General features: G+C 42.4%; 1 protein-coding gene across 1 annotated transcript in view; it reads right to left on the reverse strand.

Moving 5' to 3' along the window:
* Positions 1–201: 201 nt before the first annotated feature.
* Positions 202–18,325, reverse strand: part of LOC149434561 (vomeronasal type-2 receptor 26-like) — a 121,745-nt gene continuing 103,621 nt past the window's right edge. The window contains exons 4-5 of the mRNA XM_089663633.1: positions 12,120–12,243; positions 202–1,351 (exon numbers count right to left, since the gene is read on the reverse strand). Of these exons, the coding sequence (XP_089519759.1) occupies positions 432–1,351; positions 12,120–12,243 (1,044 nt within the window). The 3' untranslated portion in view covers positions 202–431. The remainder of the gene's footprint in view (positions 1,352–12,119; positions 12,244–18,325) is intronic.

Raw genomic sequence — 18,325 nt, forward strand, 5'->3', positions numbered from 1 at the left:
GCTGGGGAGTATCATGACCTGATGCCAGCATGCAAATCAGAACCACAAGTAGGGCATCATGAAGACAGCCTCCATGACAGTGAAAGGTGGTCCAAGCATCAAAGGATGAGCATTTCTTTGGGAGATAAATTCATAGCAAGAGTACATGTTAATAATAAGCATAAAAACGAGGTTTAAAGAAAATAATGTTGCCACGTAGGCCTTAATTTTAAGGTTACTAAAAGATGTGCTTGAAATGATTACAAAATAAAAACTGTTAGAGATAACATGAAGCCTCCACATCAGAGACGACTGGTTGAAATTGTTTAACATTTGTTTCATTTCAATCATTTTCTTTTTCTTCAACTGATTCTTTTACTACTTTTACAAAATGAAAACATTAAGCAAGAATTGTATTTTTCTAAAACTCACTATCCCTAATTTACAACATTTTATGAGTTGAATGCAGATGTTGCTTTTCTTTGGGATACGGTTGCCTTCACATTCAATTCTGGCTTGATCAGAATGATGTAACATTTGGGACTGAAGATGCAGCCCAGGAGTCCAGCACTGGAAGACAAGATGGCGAAGACCTCCACAGCCACTGTGTATCTCCCTTTGGTGCTGAGGTAGGCTGGGATGAAGGAGATCCAAACACTACAGAAGACCAGCATGCTGAATGTGATGTACTGAGCTTCATTGAACACATCTGGAAGTTTCCTGGCTAAAAATGCTATAATAAAGCTAAAAACAGCCAGACCTCCCATGTATCCAATCACAGTGTAAAAACCAATGACAGATCCCTCATTACACTGTAATATTATCTTTCCCATTTCTAACTGGGTGTTATACTCTGGGAATGGTGGAGACAAAGTCAACCAAAGAATACAAATTACAATCTCTGCTAGAGAGCAGACAATCAGAAGAAATATAGAAAAATGTTTCCCCACCCATTTATTCAGTTTGCTGTTAGGTTTGGTCATGTTAAAAGCTAAAACCACGGTGACTGTTTTAGCCAAAACTGAAGAAACTGCAACAGAAAAAGTTATTCCAAAAACAGTTTGTCGGAGGAGACAGGAAATCTTTGTGGGACGTCCGATGAACAGCAGAGGACAAAGAAAGGACAGGATCAGTGAGATGAGAAGGATGAAGCTGAGGTTCTGATTATTGGCTCTTACTATTGGAGTGTTTTTGTATTTGAAAAACACTCCAGACACAATAATAGTTCCAAAACAGAATGACAAAGCCGTAACTGTAAGAGATGATCCTAATGTATCTCCATAAGATAGGAATTCAGTTGCTCTTTGTATACAGGCATCTCTTCTCTCATTGGGCCATTGATCCTCCGGACACTTGTAGCATCTTTCCATGTCTGAGAGAAGAAAAAAGTTCAAGCATTTGAAAAAACTGGAGGAGGCATATGTTTGACTGATATTACTGTAATTTCAAAGATACAAACAATCTAATGAATATACTGTAAGCTACATTTATAAGTCCTGTATTGTGTTGTATATAATTTGAAAGGAGGAAGGATAAGATTCTGAATGATTGTGAATGTTTTAAATCCTTTTCTGTGTTCTGAGGAACCTTTTTATAAAGTAATTGGAAGTATGGGCTTTAAAATGCTAAATTACGTTCATATTTTTTTTTTTTTTTCCATAAAGTCTTTTATTAAGAACAAATGATATCAACAGCAATAGCATTCCAGAATTATTTTTACATGAAATCATCACAGCAAAAAGAAAGGGGACATTTAGAAAAGAAAAACAGGACACAAACAGTTGGTTTACAGCAAAATAGAATACAATCCAACGTTCTGTGTACAAAAGAAAAGAAATATACAAACCGTATTCTGTCAGAAGAGTAGACCTGCCAAGCCACTGGTACAGGTAAAAAAAAACAGTCAATAATGTAGCTCTGATAACAGCTTTAGTACTCCAGATCTACAAATATAGTGGGATTACAGAAAAAAAATAAAAAAATCCCAATAAACAATTAATAAACAATTAGTCCACCTTTCCCACAGGCACGTGACCTAGCACCTCAAAAATGCCAAAGCCACCCCTATTAACAGTGTCTGGGGGATATAACTGAAAAGGAGCATCTCCAGATGCCCAAAGAAGGGCCATCCAGCAAGGTCTTTAAAATACATCCCAGATAATCCTCAGTGGATTTAAAGTAAATCCAGTCAGACCAAACTGTGTGAAACGTCTGTATATTTTCATGTGAAACATAAATAAGCTCTTCCATTTCCTCAGTTGTATTAATCCTCAGAAACCATTCTCTAATCATTGGGACAGTCTGTGAGCGCCAGTGGAATGGTATACACATTCTAGCCGCATTCGCCATGTGCATGGCAAGTGATTTAAAATATTTCCTTCGAGGGAGGGTGGCGTGATGCAATAGATATTGAGATGGAGTAAAATCCATGGGTAACGCTGTAATTTGGCAAATAAATTTATGGACAGTAGACCAAAAGGGTGTCAGAAGGTCACAACTCCACCAAATGTGAAGCATAGATCCCTCTTGTCTACCACATGTCCAACAAAGGTTAGATACCGAGGGGTAGCATTTATGCAGGAGCATCGGAGTCCTATACCACCGCATCCTAACTTTGTAGGCATTTTCCTGAACCGCCACATTAAGTGAGCCCTTGTGCACAGACTCAGTAAGCTTTTCCCAGACATCATCCACAAATGTGAGTTGGAACTACTTTTCCCAAGCTTCTCTCGCTTTATCCAGTACATCTGAAGAACACGCAAGCAGCATAGAGTATATTGCCGAAATCAAATGGCATTGGGGACGTTTTCGAGTACACAAGGCTTCAAAAGCTGTTAGGGACCTATTCCACGGCTGCATTGCAGTGGTAGGTTGTAGAAAATGCTTAATTTGTCTGATCCAGGATGAAAAAGCCTTCGTAGAGGAAATGGACTCAAGATGTGCAAGCAAGACAAATTTCCCCCGAAGAAAGAAGTGAAAACTCAAAATATCACTGTGAGGCCACCCTAAGTTTAGAAACGTGTCTGAAAGCCCGGGAGGAAAGTCCTTATTGCCATGGAGGGATGTTAAAGGACCAGGGTTGGACGAAAAAAGCGGGGACTTACATGCCTCCTGAATATTTTTAAGTGAGCGGCCTATAAGAGGATGATCTAGCACTGCTTTCAGCCAATGTTGGGGGGGGGTCCAGGACAAGAGCCGCAAAGTTCGATGACTCAAATCCCTTTCCAGATCCACCCATGCTTTCCCCGCAGCATGGATACATCTGTCTACGATACGAACCAATTGGCAAGCCAAACAATATCTATGGAGGTCTGGGAGGCCGATACCCCCTTCAGTTTTGGGAGAGTAAACCAGGAATATTTAATATGGGGCACCAAGTTTTTCCACATAAACTATAAGCAAGCTGTCTTATATGTTTTAAAAAACAACTTTGGGAGAGCAATGGGAACGGTTTGCATCAGGTACAGCAATCTGAGAAATATGTTCATTTTAATCCCAAATGATGAGACATTAAGATTGGCCCATTGCTGGAGATTATCTTGAGTTGTATGAAGAAGTGATTTAAAATTTCTGTCATAGAGTTCAGCCAAAGAAGCTGGAATCTGCAAACCCAAGTAGGTAATATCGCGGCCTTGCCAAGCAAACGGGAAGTATTCCATACACTGAGCAACAACAGACTGTAGCAAGGAGACATTCAGGGTATAAGATTTGTAATAATTTATCCTCAAATGGGAAAGAGTATGGAAGCGGTCCAATTGGCAGAGCAAAACAGGCAAAGAAAGCTGGGGCGACTGTCAAAACAACATGAGATCATCGGCAAATGCAGCCACCTTGTATTCCCTACCTCCTACCGAAAAGGCCCTTTATATCCATATGCGATCGAATTCTATTCAAAAAAGGTTCCAGAGTTAAAACAAAAATTAGAGGGGAAAGAGGGCAACCTTGTCGGGTGCCATTAGTTATAGGAAAGGCCTCCGACAAGTGTCCATTAGCTCAGACCCAGGCAGTCGGGTTGGAATACAATGCCAATATATTGGCCACCATCCTGGGGAGCAACCCAACTGCTTGGAGAACCTCTTGCACGTAGGGCCACGCAACCCTGACAAATGCCTTTTTGGCATCAAGGAATAGAAAAAACCCTGGGTTTGACTGGTCATAAGCCAGTGATGCAGGTTGAGGACTATAATGGTATTATCACGGGCCTCTCTGCCCGGAACAAAACCCATCTGGTCCAGCCCTACCCAATAGAGTAAGAAAGGAAGTAACCTATTTGCTAACATCTTTGCGAACAACTTTAAATCAACATTAAGAAGCGATATTGGCCTATAGCTTTCAACTCTGGATGCATCCTTTCCTTCCTTAGGGATTACAGTAATATGGCTTCTAGGGAAAGAGACAGAATCTGCTACAGAATTAAACAGCTCCATTAGGCGAGGTGCAAGAACCTCCTGGAAGCACTTGTAGTACTGTAAAGTCAGGCCATCAGGACCAGGACTCTTACGGGGGTTTCATCTGTTTTGGGGCAGTAATAAGCTCTTCCAGGGAAAGACTATGCTGAAGATTGTGAGCCACCTGATGGGAGATAGCCTTTGGGCCATATTTAGCCAAAATCGCCTAATGTGCTGGGTATGGGAAATGGAAGTAACCTGTATTTCCGATTGCAAATTCTAAAGGTTCCTATAGTAACATTCAAATTGATGTGCTATTTCCTCACTGCAGGAGTGTAGCTTATCGTGAGGTCCTCGAAGGTGGTATATCTGTAGTGATGATCTCACCGTCTGTACCATCCTAGCCAACTGTCTCCCACTTTTGTTTCCGTACTCACAGAACACTCTCTGCCTCAATACATACCTACGTCTCGTTTGTATGCCCAACTCCTCTATTAAGAGAGAGCGCAGTTGAGAAAGCTCCAACAAGGAATGTCGTGCGCAAGACTGTTTTTGGAGATTTTCTAGCACATGTATACGGTCAGTAAGACCTACGACTTTATCTTGGCGGATTTTCTTTGCTTGGGCCAACAAAGCTAACAATTCCCCTCGAATCACACATCTGTGAGTCTCCCACAGGGATACCCTATGGCTTCCATATTTTAGAAAGCAATTACCTTAGAGATATATGGTAAACATTTTAGGACAGCGCCTTGTTGAATAGATTTACCTTGTTTACAGTTTACTTTTGCAGTGCCCACTAGGTAGGCCTAGTGTGAGGTAAATTCATTTTTGGCTCATGGTAGTGAGTGAGCCCAAATTACTGAGGGTTCAGTGTGAGGTCAGGCTGGATGACTCAGTAGGTTGGGGCTCTATCACCTCCACCTGGTTCTGGAGGTCCATGGAAGCTTTCAGAACCAAAGAATATAGGGGTGGAGACTTCAATCTGCATATTTATGGGAGTATGACAAGTCACAGAAGTCTAGCAGTGTAGTAGGCCAATCTATAAATATGAGAGAGTCATGCTTGTCAGGTGGAAGATGGATTGCCGAGAGGTGTTTCAGTGTAACCTGGAAGGGAGCCCCGGAGGAGGGGGGGTTCTGCTTCCAGGCTGGAAGCTGAGGAGAAGCTGAAAGATGGAGCTTTGGTGCCCTGCACTCCACTGGGGAAGGATAGCATGCAAAGCTTGGAGAGGAACCAGCCCAGCTAGAAGGCCTGAAAGCAGTTCTTTCCACAGCTGCAGGACAAGGACAGTGTGAGTACTTCTACACCCCCATGGTATAGAAAGGAGAGTTTTCCTGGAAATTCTGACAAGTCTTCAAGAAATAGTTCATAGCCAAGTATTTGTCGTTTTCTTTTTCTAAGTGTGCCAGAGCAGGAAAGTACTCATCATTCTGTTTCTTCAATCAGATTGGACATCCCATAATCGCTTTACCCCATCCAAGTTGATAACCCCTAATAAAACGAAAAAAAACCAATCCAGGCCCATGGACTGTTTACTGACTTTGGATGCAAATGTTGAAAACGCATGTTGCCTAGCTGTGCAGAGCTTAAGGGGGACAATGATGCCGTATAGCGAGAATGGGACATTTTTTACAGTGTTTAGACTTCCAGGTGCTGTGTGAAGGCAACCCTTTGAAGTCTATTAGGATGCAGCATCTGCATGGGCACAGCCACTGGTTCTAATGTGACAGGCATGGAGGTGTAGGTGATTTGCCCTGAATATAGTGTATGTTCGGGGCCACTCAAGCACACCTGCATGCCTGTTAAATTAGGACCAGAAACTATGTCTATGCAGCCACTGCCTCGTAATAGACTTCAATAGGCTACCTGCACACAACACCTGGAAGTTACATATGTTTTAAAAAAACAGCTGTTCACTGCAATAAATAGGCATCATTGTACATGTGAACGAGGCCTAAGGGTCTGGTATAGATGAAGAGAATGCATGTTGTTTAATAGAGTTTTACATTTTAAATGTTTCACTTTAATCATTAGAAAATAAAGTCTCCCCACCAAATAAAAATTTAAAACTATTTTCTTTGGACCTACAAGTCCTTGCCCAACCCTCCATGACTTTGTTTAGAGTCTGGGGTTTGGTGGTAGATAGCAAACCAACGGAGATGACCAGGAGTCTCTGGTAAAGCTCAGATTGTTCACTAAAAAAGAAAAGAGAGGGAGGTGAGAGAGACCTTATAGTGTAGTAGAATAATTCAGATACAAGGGTAAAATGCTTCCTCATAAAAGGAAAAAAGTTCAGTCTAGACTTGTTGAGGCAACTGTTGAGGCAGTGGTCACCCAACAAGGGGGAACACGTGGCCTTCCTAGTGCATGAGTGGAGAAAGCCTGTCTCCACACAAGGTCAGTGTGGTCACTCTCTATGCCTCCGACATTCCCATCCTGGGTGCTCTCTGGGATTCTCAGGTGAGTGAACAAATTGGTAAGAAGAGTCAGCTGAAAAAAAACCAGTTGGTAGTTCAATTGTCAGAGGAGCCCAATGTGGCTTTTCAAAGGACAGGCACAAGTCGTCTGCTTTAGTAAAACATCCAAATACTTTATTTCGCAGAATAAAATGCATTTTGTAGTTTTAAAGGATAAGTTCACCTTTTAGATAAAAATAATAAACCTACATTTTTTTGCAGGTAAAAAAAAAATGTGCATTTATTATTTTTGTCTATAGGAGCCTGGAAAGCATTGCACTAGTGATCAGTAGACCACTGATGCCATGCAGGTCTCCTGCAGACCTGTCAGAATATCTGCTTGCCGTACGGGATGTATGAGCAATATACTGACAGGAAGAATCAATGAACTACCACGGTGCTCCACTGAATACTACAAGGCCACAGCCGCTAAGGCTGTCAGAAGTTGTAGGCACACATTCACAGAGCTCTGGGGTGGGGCTGATTGGGTCACTTCTGGTCTACATGAGGGTGAATGAAGAGCGCAACAGCGTTCCAGGACATATTGTAACCCCCCTGGCGGTATTCTCGAGTGTAGCTCAGGATTAACTTTCAGTACCAAAAGCAGTAACCCCAATCTACACTCGGGAATACCCTGCAGTTTTGCTCAGGGATTCCCTCCATCACTTACCTTGTTCTGCGCTCCCGCGATGTCCCCCCTGCAGCGTCCCATCTCATCCAGCCGATGCCGGCATCCGTCTTCCGGGTTCCATCCCCTGCGACTTCGGGACGTACGGGGGACGGAACCGGTGGGAAATTCAAAAATGTAAAAATGTGACATTCGCTCAATACACTACTATGGTAACATTGTACTACTTTGGTCATAGTGAAATATGAAAAAAAATCTTAAAAAAAAAAAAAAAATGTAATAAAAAATGTAAAATAATAAAAGAAAAATTAAAAAAAAAAAAAAAATTTTCACACTGTCACCAATCAGTGTCCCTGATCACCACCATGCCAGTTATATGATGACGCTGTACTGCACTGGTGACAGTATGTAAAAATAAAATAGTGAAAATAATTTTTTTTATTTTTTCATTTTCCGAAAAATTCTGACAAAAAAATACAACTTGAAAAAACTCGCCATGCCTCTTATGAAGTACGTCGGACTGTCTACTCTGCAAAAAGGGGTCACTTGGGGGATATCTGCACTGTTCTGACATTTGGGGGATATCTGTACTATTCTGACATTCTTGGACCTCAAGAAATTAGATTGGCTGTCAGTACTTCAGGATTGATCAATATTCAGATCTATACCATAGTTTGTGAACTCTATAACTTTCCTACAAACTAAATAATACATCCTAATTTGGGTTATTTTCACCAAAGAAATGTAGCAGAATACATCTCGGCCTAAATTTATGAAGAACAATTAGTTACTTGCAAACTTTTATAACGGAAACAAAGAAAACGTGTTTTTTTTTCAAAATTTTCGGTCTTTTTTTGTTAATTTAGCAAAAAATAAAAACCCGGGTGGTGATTAAATACCACCAAAAGAAAGCTCTAGTTGTGTGAAGAAAATGATAAAATTTTAGTTTGGGTACAGTGTTGTATGACCGCACAATTGTCATTCAAAGTGTGAGAGCGCTGAAACCTGAAAAATGGCCTGGGCAGGAAGGGGTAAAATGCCCGGTATTGAATTGGTTAAATACTATGTACATGCTCCTACTTATCATGTGTGAGGACTTTTTCCTAATCCAACCAAAACCACCAGGTCAGTCTTTGTTCATGGTTTTTAACCACAGTCATGCCTTTGTACATTGAGCAGTTCTTGGATTCTGCATTAATGTGGTAAAGGCTAACTGCACCATTGAGACCATCTTACATTTGATACTCATTTTTAGGGTGTAGCGTGTAACGTGATGCCGATCAGATCACCCAACCACAAAATATACCCACTCTGACAGCATGCCGGGGGGGAAGAATGAACTCTAAATCACGTCTTTCACCATGGACGATGGATTTGAAGTTCTCAATGGAACACAAGTGCGGTGATCACCACATTAGTAGTCCATTGACCTCCAGCTTAACAGCTGAAAGTTTGTACCTCAGTAAAGACAGTGCTGGGGGAACAGTCTGCAGGAGCTTTGCACTGCACTTGCGATCCACTAATTGTGGCTGCAAAACTTTGTAAGCTCATATGCAAAAAATTATAAATGCATTTTTTTTGTTGCAAGCCTATGTGTATTTATTATTTTCCTGCAAAAGGTGGGCCTAACCTTGAACATGTGTAATGTTAAGGCAGCCCGTTCATTCTGAAATTCCACTATCATTCTTGGTGACTTCAACATCCCTGTTAATCTTAACACTCCTGCTACATCTAAATGTCTGAGCCTAACCACTTCTTTTGACCTAAAACAATGGACGCATGCTTCTACTCACTCCAATGGTAACTGTCTCGACCTTGTATTCTCCTACCTATGCACTCCTCCTTGCAACCTCACCAGCTTTCCTCCTCCTCTCTCTGATCACTCCCTTATTAGCTTCACTCTCTCTGTGGCATCCTTCTCCTTCTCTTCCAACTACCAAACAGTTACCCGTAGAAACCTTCGTTATCGTAACCCTTCTCTTCTTTTTTCAGCAAAATATTGTCTCTATGACAAAATCTCAGCCTTGTCCTGCCGCAACCTGGCCACTTCTGTCTACAATAGTTCACTGTCATCCACCCTGGACACATTGGCCCCCCTCACTACACACAGAATTAGGCCCGACCGCTACAGCCCTGGCAAACAGACAATACCAGATGCCTCAAAAAACGTAACCGTGCTCTGGAGCATTTATGGTGTAAGACTAGGACCCAGCAAGACTTCGACCAATATAAATCTGCCCTTCAAAAATACAATTCTTGTCTCCACACTGCCAAACAGACCTATTTTATCACTCTTATTAACACCCTCTCACACAATCCCCATCAACTCTATTATACTTTTAACTCTCTACTTCGTCCTTCTCTACCTCCACCCACTAACTCACTCACTGGCCAGGAGATCGCTAATCACTTAAAAAATAAGTTTGATACAATTTGTGACGAGATCTCCACTGTATAGTTAAACCCCTCACCCTACACTCCTTGTCCACCTGCACAATCTATACTTCCCTTGTTTAACCCAGCTACTAAAGAGGTTGGTAAACTGTTTTCTAAAGCCCACCTAACCACCTACCCCCTGGACCCTGTTCCCTCGCAAATTCTACGGTCACCCTCTGGCTCTATCCTTCATTCTTTAACTCATATCTTCCATCTCTCCCTGTCTACTGGCATCTTCTCCAACTCTCTAAAACATGCGCTAGTCAACTTCATACCTAAAAGAGCCACACTGGACCCCGCCAATCTTAGCACTCTAAGACCCATCTCCTTACTCCCTTTTGCCTCCAAACTCCTTGAACGTCTAGTCTACAACTGGCTGAGCTGCCACCTTATTGAGAATAATGTTCTCGATTCCCTTCTGTCTGGATTTTTCCCACAACACACCACAGAAACTGCTCTCCTAAAACTCACAAACGACTTACTAACCGCTAAAACCAATGGTCACTACTCTTGCTTTTGGACCTCTCCTCTGTCTTTGACACAGTTGACCACCCCCTCCTCAAAAAAAACTCTATTTACTTGGTCTCTGTGACTATACTCTCTGTTGGTTTGAATCTTACCTATCTCACCGCACCTTCAGTGTCACTTACAACTCTACTTCCTCCTCTCCTACTCCTCTTACTGTCGGGGTCCCCCAAGGTTCTGTCCTTGGACCTCTCCTATTCTCGATTTACACTTCTTCCTTGGGTCAGCTGATAGCTTCCCATGATTTCCAATACCATTTCTATGCTGATGACACACAAATTTATCTCTCTACTCCTCAGCTCACCCTATCAGTTTCCTCATATATCACCAATTTACTAACAGACATATCAGACTGGATGTCACACCACTTCCTAAAACTCAATGTATCCAAAACTGAGCTCATAATATGTCCTCCCCCATGTGCCTCTTCCCCTGATTTCTCGGTCAGGATCAATAGCACCACTATCAACCCATCCCTGCATGCCAGGGTGCTAGGGGTAACCCTGGATTCTGAACTATCCTTTCAGGCCCACATCCAATCCCTGTCCAAATCATGCCACCTCAACCTCCACAACATCTCCAGAATATGCCCCTTTTTAACCAATGATACCACAAAGCTCCTAATTCACTCCCTGGTCATCTCTCGCCTGGACTACTGCAACTCCCTCCTCATTGGCTTACCTTTACATAGGCTATCCCTCCTCCAAGTCCATCATGAATACTGCTGCCAGGCTCATCCACCTTACCAACCATTCAGTGTCTGCTACCCCTCTCTGCCAATCCCTCCATTGGCTTCCACATGCCCAACAAATAAAATTCAAAATACTAACAACAACTTACAAAGTCATCCACATCTCTGCCCCCAGCTACATTACCAACCTGGTCTCAAAATATCAACCAAACCACTCTCTTCGATCCTCCCAAGACCTTCTGCTCTCTAATACCTGTATCACCTCCTCCCATGCTCGCATCCAGAACTTCTCCCGAGCTTCTCCCATCCTATGGAACTCCCTACCCCAATCTGTCCGGCTGTCTCCTAATCTATATACCTTTAGACAATCCCTGAAAACCTTTCTCTTTAAAGAAGCCTATCCTGCTTCTACCTAGTAAACTGCCATTTATTTCCTCCATCAGCTCATCCCCCCCACAGCTATTACCTTTTGTATCACTCAACCCCTCCTCCTAGATTGTAAGTTCTAATGAGCTGAGCCCTCTGTTTCCTCTTGTACCAAATTGTATTGTAACTGTAATGTCTACCTTCATTTTGTAAAGCGTTGCGCAAACTGTTGGCGCTAAATAAATCCTGTATAGTATTAATAATAATGTGTATTTATTATTTTCCTGCAAAAGGTGGACCTAACCTTGAACATGTGTAATGTTAAGGCAGCCCATTCATTTTGAACGGACAGAAAAATGGGCATGAAGCCTTTTTCCTGCTGTAGATTATCATAATGCAGAGTAGCGCATTACTGCAATGCATCTCTAACTTGGATTTCAGCCCTAGATGAACGCAGCATTGCAAGGGGTACCCATTACAGTGTGTTGCAGTGTACTGCAGCACATATGCAACAGAACTGAATGGTGTGGTGATCTATTGTTATAATACATGTTTACGTGAGCTGGGATAACACGGTACTGCAATGCATCACATTACTAACTTAAATTTCAGCCCTAGATGAACTCAGCATAACAAGAGGTACCAACTAGTTTGATTGGTGAACTCGTTCTCCGGACAGGGCACACAGATGTGGCAGCAGGAATGTCCTCCTCTCTGATGGACTTTTTGGTATCCGGGGAGGCAGCTCTCAGAGCACACGGAACTCGGAGTCTAAAGACAAAATCCATGATTACAACTATACTAAGTTCTCAAATACATAAAAAAAAAACAGTTTCAATTACCGGTAACGGTATTTCTGGAAAATCTTCAAGGACGGCACACCTGAGTGATGACTAGCTCCACCTGACAGGAGACACAATCCACAATTGACAGAGTTTAAATTCCCTGCCCTTCCCTCCACTCCTCAGTTATATAAGAGTATTCCCACACCCTGGTGCATGAAAGGTAACCTGTCTTGAAATAACCATCACCAGATAAGGGTGTGAAGTAGGCCCGCCATCCTGGAAGATTTCCCAGAAATACTGTTACCAGTAAGTGTAACTGGTACTTTCTTCTAGTCATCTGCCAGGATGGAACACCTGAGACCATAAGCAAGGTACTCAGGCCTACCTTAGGGCAGGACCACTGTCTGTAATACTTTCCTGCAGAACATCAGGTCCTGAGGTGACAACAACTCTACCCTGTAGTGTCTCACAAAGGTGTCCTGGCTTGTCCATGTGTCCGCTTGGCAGATCTGCTCAATCTATGCTCCGGCCCTCTCTGCCCAGGAGGTCGCTAGCGCTCTAGTAGAGTGAGCCCTCAGGTGTGAGGGAACTGAAACCGCTGATTGCTCATAAGCTAAGGAGTGGAGGGAAGGGTGAAGAATTTAGTCTCTGTTAACTGTTGAGTGTGTTTCCTGTCAGATGGAGCTAGTCATCTCTCAGGTGTGCCTTCCTGGAAGATGACTAGAGAAAATGGTAGTTTATAAAATGTTCATTATGCTCATGTGGCAAACAACTGCATGTTTAAAATCAAAATCAACATTATTATTATACAAGATTTATATAGCGCCAACAGTTTGCTCAGCGCTTTACAATATAAAGGGATACAATACAGCAACGATACAGTTCAATACAAGAGGGTTAGCAGGGCCCTGATCCTGGGAGCTTACAATCTAAGAGGGAGGGGCTGGTGGTACAAAAGGTAATAACTGTGGGAGATAAACTGATAGGAGGAATAGAAGATTCCATTATTAGCTGACGGCAGGATAGGCTTTCCTGAAGAGAGAGGTTTTCAGAGATCGCCTAAAAATGGGCAGAGTAGGCGATAGTCTGATAGATTGGGGTAGAGAATTCCAGAGGATGGGGGAGGCTGATAGACTGAAGAGGGGATAGCCTGCGATGAGGTCGGCCAATGAGGAGGGAGTTACAATAGTCAAGGAGAGAGATAACCAGGCAGTGAATAAGTTGCTTAGTGGTTTCAGAGGTTAAGAACGGGCGTATCTTGGAGATGTTGCGGAGGTGACGTCTACAAGATTTGGACAACGATTGGATTTGGGGCTGAAAGGACAGATGGGAGTCTAGGGTTAAACCTAGTACCCTGGCATGAGGGGAAGGACTGATGGTTGTATTATTGGTCTTGATGGAGAAGTCAGGGGAGGGGGCACGGGCTGGAGGGAATAGTATGAGCTCAGTTTTGGAAAGATTTAGTTTGAGGAAGTGGAGTGACATCCATGCTGATATGTCACATAGTAAGTTAGTAATGCGAGAGGAGGCTGAAGGGGTGAGGTGAGGGGTAGAAAGATAGATTTGTGTGTCATCAGAATAGAGATAATACATGAAGCCATGGGAGTTTATCAATTGACCAACTGAGGAGGTATAGATGGAGAAGAGAAGGGGTCCAAGGACAGAACTCTGAGGGACCCCCACAGAAAGAGAAAGTGTAGAGAAGGAGACAGAGCTATACGTAACGCTGAAGGAGTGCTGCGATAGGTAGGAGGAGAACCAGGAGGAGAACCAGGAGAGAGCAGAGTCTCGGAGGCCAAGAGAGTGGAGTTTTTTGAGGAGGGGATGGTCAACAGTATCAAAAGCCACAGAGGAGGTCAAGTAGTAAGAGTACGGAGTAGTGGCCATTGGTTTTAGCAGTTAGCAGTTAGTAAATCATTAGCGAGTTTTAGTAGGGCAGTTTCAGTGGAGTGTAGTAATTTCACTTACTGTAAGGGGTCAAGAAGGTTGTTATCAGTGAGGTAGGAGCTCAGGCGATTGTAGACTAAGCGTTCTAAGAGTTTAGGGGTAAGCGGGAGCAGGGAGATGGGTCTTAAGTTGTTCAGGTTGGTGGGGTCCAACAAGAGCTTTTTAAGAATGGGAGTGACCTGTGCATGCTTTAGAGGGGTGGGGAAGGCACCATTGGAAAAGTAGAGATTGAAGATGTGAGTGAGGGAGCATAGGACAGAAGAAGAGGGTGACCGTAAAAATTGAAAGGGGACAGGATCCAGAGGGCAGGTGGTGTAGCGGGCTTCTGAGAAAACTTTAGCGACCTCTTCAGTAGTAGCAAGGTCAAAAGAGGAAAGTGTTGAGGGAGATTTAGCACAAGATATGCTAAGTAGGATGAATGTCTGTGCAGTAGAGTGCCCCTATGAATTGCATCAATCTTGTTTTTGAAATGATTTGCACTCTTGTAAGCAGTAAATGTGATTTACTGGGTGAAGGGGGAGAAAGTAGAGAGTTAAAAATAGAGAAGAGACAACGAGGACTGAATGACAAGCTATTGATGAGCGTGACAAAGTAGGCTTGTTTTTTAGCATGGAAGGAGGAATTGTATGATAAGAAAGCAGATTTATATATGGTGAATGCTTGCTGGGATTTGGTTTTATGCCACAATCGCTCCAGTGCATGACTATGTCGCTTAAGATTTCTGGTGTTGTCAGTCTGCCATGGTTGTAATGGTCTGGGTACGATACTTTGTGTAGTTAGAGGAGCAAATGAGTCTAGTGTGGATGAAAGTGAACTGTTGTAGACAGCAGTGGCCAGGTCAGGGCAGGACAGGGGAGAGATTCTGTCATAGAGGCGGTCAGTTGCAGAGTGGAAAAGAGAAAGGTTCAAGTTGTGAAGGTTTCTGCGGGTAATTGTTTGCTGCTTGGAGGGATAGGTGTTTGAAGATGAGGAGACTGCGAAGGTGATGAGATTGTGATCAGAGAAAGGAAAGGAGGTGTTTGTGAAGTTGTAGGGAGTGCAAAGATGGGAGAAAACAATGTCTAATGTATTCCCATCAGAGTGAGTGGAGGATTGTGTCCATTGTGTTAAGGCAAAAGATGAGGTTATGTTGAAGAGTCGGGATGTAGCCGGGTTGTTAGCATTAATGTGGATGTTAAAATCTCCGAGAATGATAGTGGGTAGTTCAGAGGAGAGAAAGTAGGGTAGCCAAGCAGAGAAGCCACCCAGAAAGCGAGACACAGGTCCAGGAGGCTGATAGAACACTGCAATCCTCAGAGAAATGGGAGAAAAAAGCAGAATGCAGTGAGTCTTGAAATAAGAGAAGGATAGAGAGGGAGGGTTAGGGAGGACTTGAAAGTTGCTCAGTGGGGAGACATAATTGGCTATAAGGTGTTTTTTCCCTATAAATACCTCAATCAGGTAAAAAAAGCATTATGGCCACTAGGTAGCAATGACGATATAAGAACTACACATATTAGAAAAAATATGGCAATTTTCATTCTAAATGTGGGAATGCACGTAACATCCACACAAATATCAAACTACCAAACTACCTCACCGACCCGATACCCAAATACCACCCAACCCGTACCCTTCGCTCCTCACAAGACCTCGTACTTTCTAGCTCCCTGGCCTCCTCCTCCCACGCCTGACTGCAGGACTTCTCCAGGACTTCCCCCATCCTCTGGAACTCACTACCCCAATCTATCAGACTGTCACCTACCCTCCTCACCTTTAGGCGCACCCTGAAAACCCATCTCTTCAGGGAAGCCTACCCCACCCTCACTTAACAGCCAAACTCCTCCACTCCTCCTACCACTCCATCCCCCACAGCCACTTCCTTCTGTACCACTATCCCCTCCCTCCTAGATTGTTAGCTCAAAAGAGCAGGCCCTCAAACCCGTTGTGTATTGTTTTGTCACTGTATTGTCTCATGTTCTGTCCCCCATACATATTAACTGTGTTAATGTACAGTTAGGGGGGGATATGATCACCATGTATAATACATAAGGGGGGATATGATCTCCATGTATAATACATAAGGGGGGATATGATCTCCATGTATAATACATAAGGGGGGATATGATCTCCATGTATAATACATAAGGGGGGATATGATCTCCATGTATAATACATAAGGGGGGATATGATCTCCATGTATAATACATAAGGGGGGATAGAATCATCATGTATAATACATAAGGGAGGATATGATCACCATGTATAATACATAAGGGGGGATATGATCTCCATGTATAATACATAAGGGGGGATATGATCTCCATGTATAATACATAAGGGGGGATATGATCTCCATGTATAATACATAAGGGGGATATGATCTCCATGTATTATACATAAGGGGGATATGATCTCCATGTATAATACATAAGGGGGATATGATCACCATGTATAATACATAAGGGGGATATGATCACCATGTATAATACTCAAGGGGGGATATGATCACAATGTATAATACATAAAGGGGATATGATCTCCATGTATAATACATAAGGGGGATATGATCTCCATGTATAATACATAAGGGGGGATATGATCACCATGTATAATGCATAAGGGGGGATATGATCTCCATGTATAATACATAAGGGGGATATGATCTCCATGTATAATACATAAGGGGGATATGATCTCCATGTATAATACATAAGGGGGATATGATCTCCATGTATAATACATAAGGGGGGATATGATCACCATGTATAATGCATAAGGGGGATATGATCTCCATGTATAATACATAAGGGGGGATATGATCACCATGTATAATACATAAGGGGGGATATGATCACCATGTATAATGCATAAGGGGGATATGATCACCATGTATAATACATAAGGGGGGGATATGATCTCCATGTATAATACATAAGGGGGGATATGATCTCCATGTATAATACATAAGGGGGGATATGATCACCATGTATAATACATAAGGGGGGATATGATCACCATGTATAATACATAAGGGGGATATGATCTCCATGTATAATACATAAGGGGGGGATATGATCACCATGTATAATACATAAGAGGGGATATGATCTCCATGTATAATACATAAGGGGGGATATGATCCCCATGTATAATACATAAGGAGGATATGATCTCCATGTATAATACATAAGGGGGGATATGATCTCCATGTATAATACATAAGGGGGGATATGATCTCCATGTATAATACATAAGGGGGGATATGATCTCCATGTATAATACACAAGGGGGGATATGATCTCCATGTATAATACATAAGGGGGATATGATCACCAAATATAATACATAAGGGGGGATATGATCTCCATGTATAATACATAAGGGGTGATATGATCTCCAAATATAATACATAAGGGGGGATATGATCTCCATGTATAATACATAAGGGGGATATGATCTCCATGTATAATACATAAGGGGGGATATGATCTCCATGTATAATACATAAGGGGGGGGTATGATCTCCATGTATAATACATAAGGGGGGGATATGATCACCATGTATAATACATAAGGGGGGATATGATCTCCATGTATAATACATAAGGGGAGATATGATCTCCATGTATAATACATAAGGGGGGATATGATCTCCATGTATAATACATAAGGGGGGATATGATCTCCATGTATAATACATAAGGGGGGATATGATCTCCATGTATAATACATAAGGGGGGATATGATCTCCATGTATAATACATAAGGGGGGGATATGATCTCCATGTATAAATACATAAGGGGGGATATGATCTCCATGTATAATACATAAGGGGGGATATGATCTCTATGTATAAATACATAAGGGGGGATATGATCTCCATGTATAATACATAAGGGGGGATATGATCTCTATGTATAAATACATCAGTGGTTCATATAGTGAACTCGGTGTAGAGTTATTCACCCTGAGGTCAACACAGAGGACAAGGGGGCACTCTTTATGTCTGGAGGAAAAGAAATGTAATCTCCAAACACGGAAAGGTTTCTGGAGAATGTGGAATAGACTCCCTCAAGAGTTGGTTCTGGCCAGCTCAGTGGATTGCTTTAAAAAAGTCCTGGATTCTTTCTTGGATACA

This window comes from Staurois parvus, unplaced genomic scaffold (genome assembly GCF_062004578.1).
Source record: "Staurois parvus isolate SC_StPar_1 unplaced genomic scaffold, SC_StPar_1.0 ptg001733l, whole genome shotgun sequence".
Classification (NCBI taxonomy): domain Eukaryota; kingdom Metazoa; phylum Chordata; class Amphibia; order Anura; family Ranidae; genus Staurois; species Staurois parvus.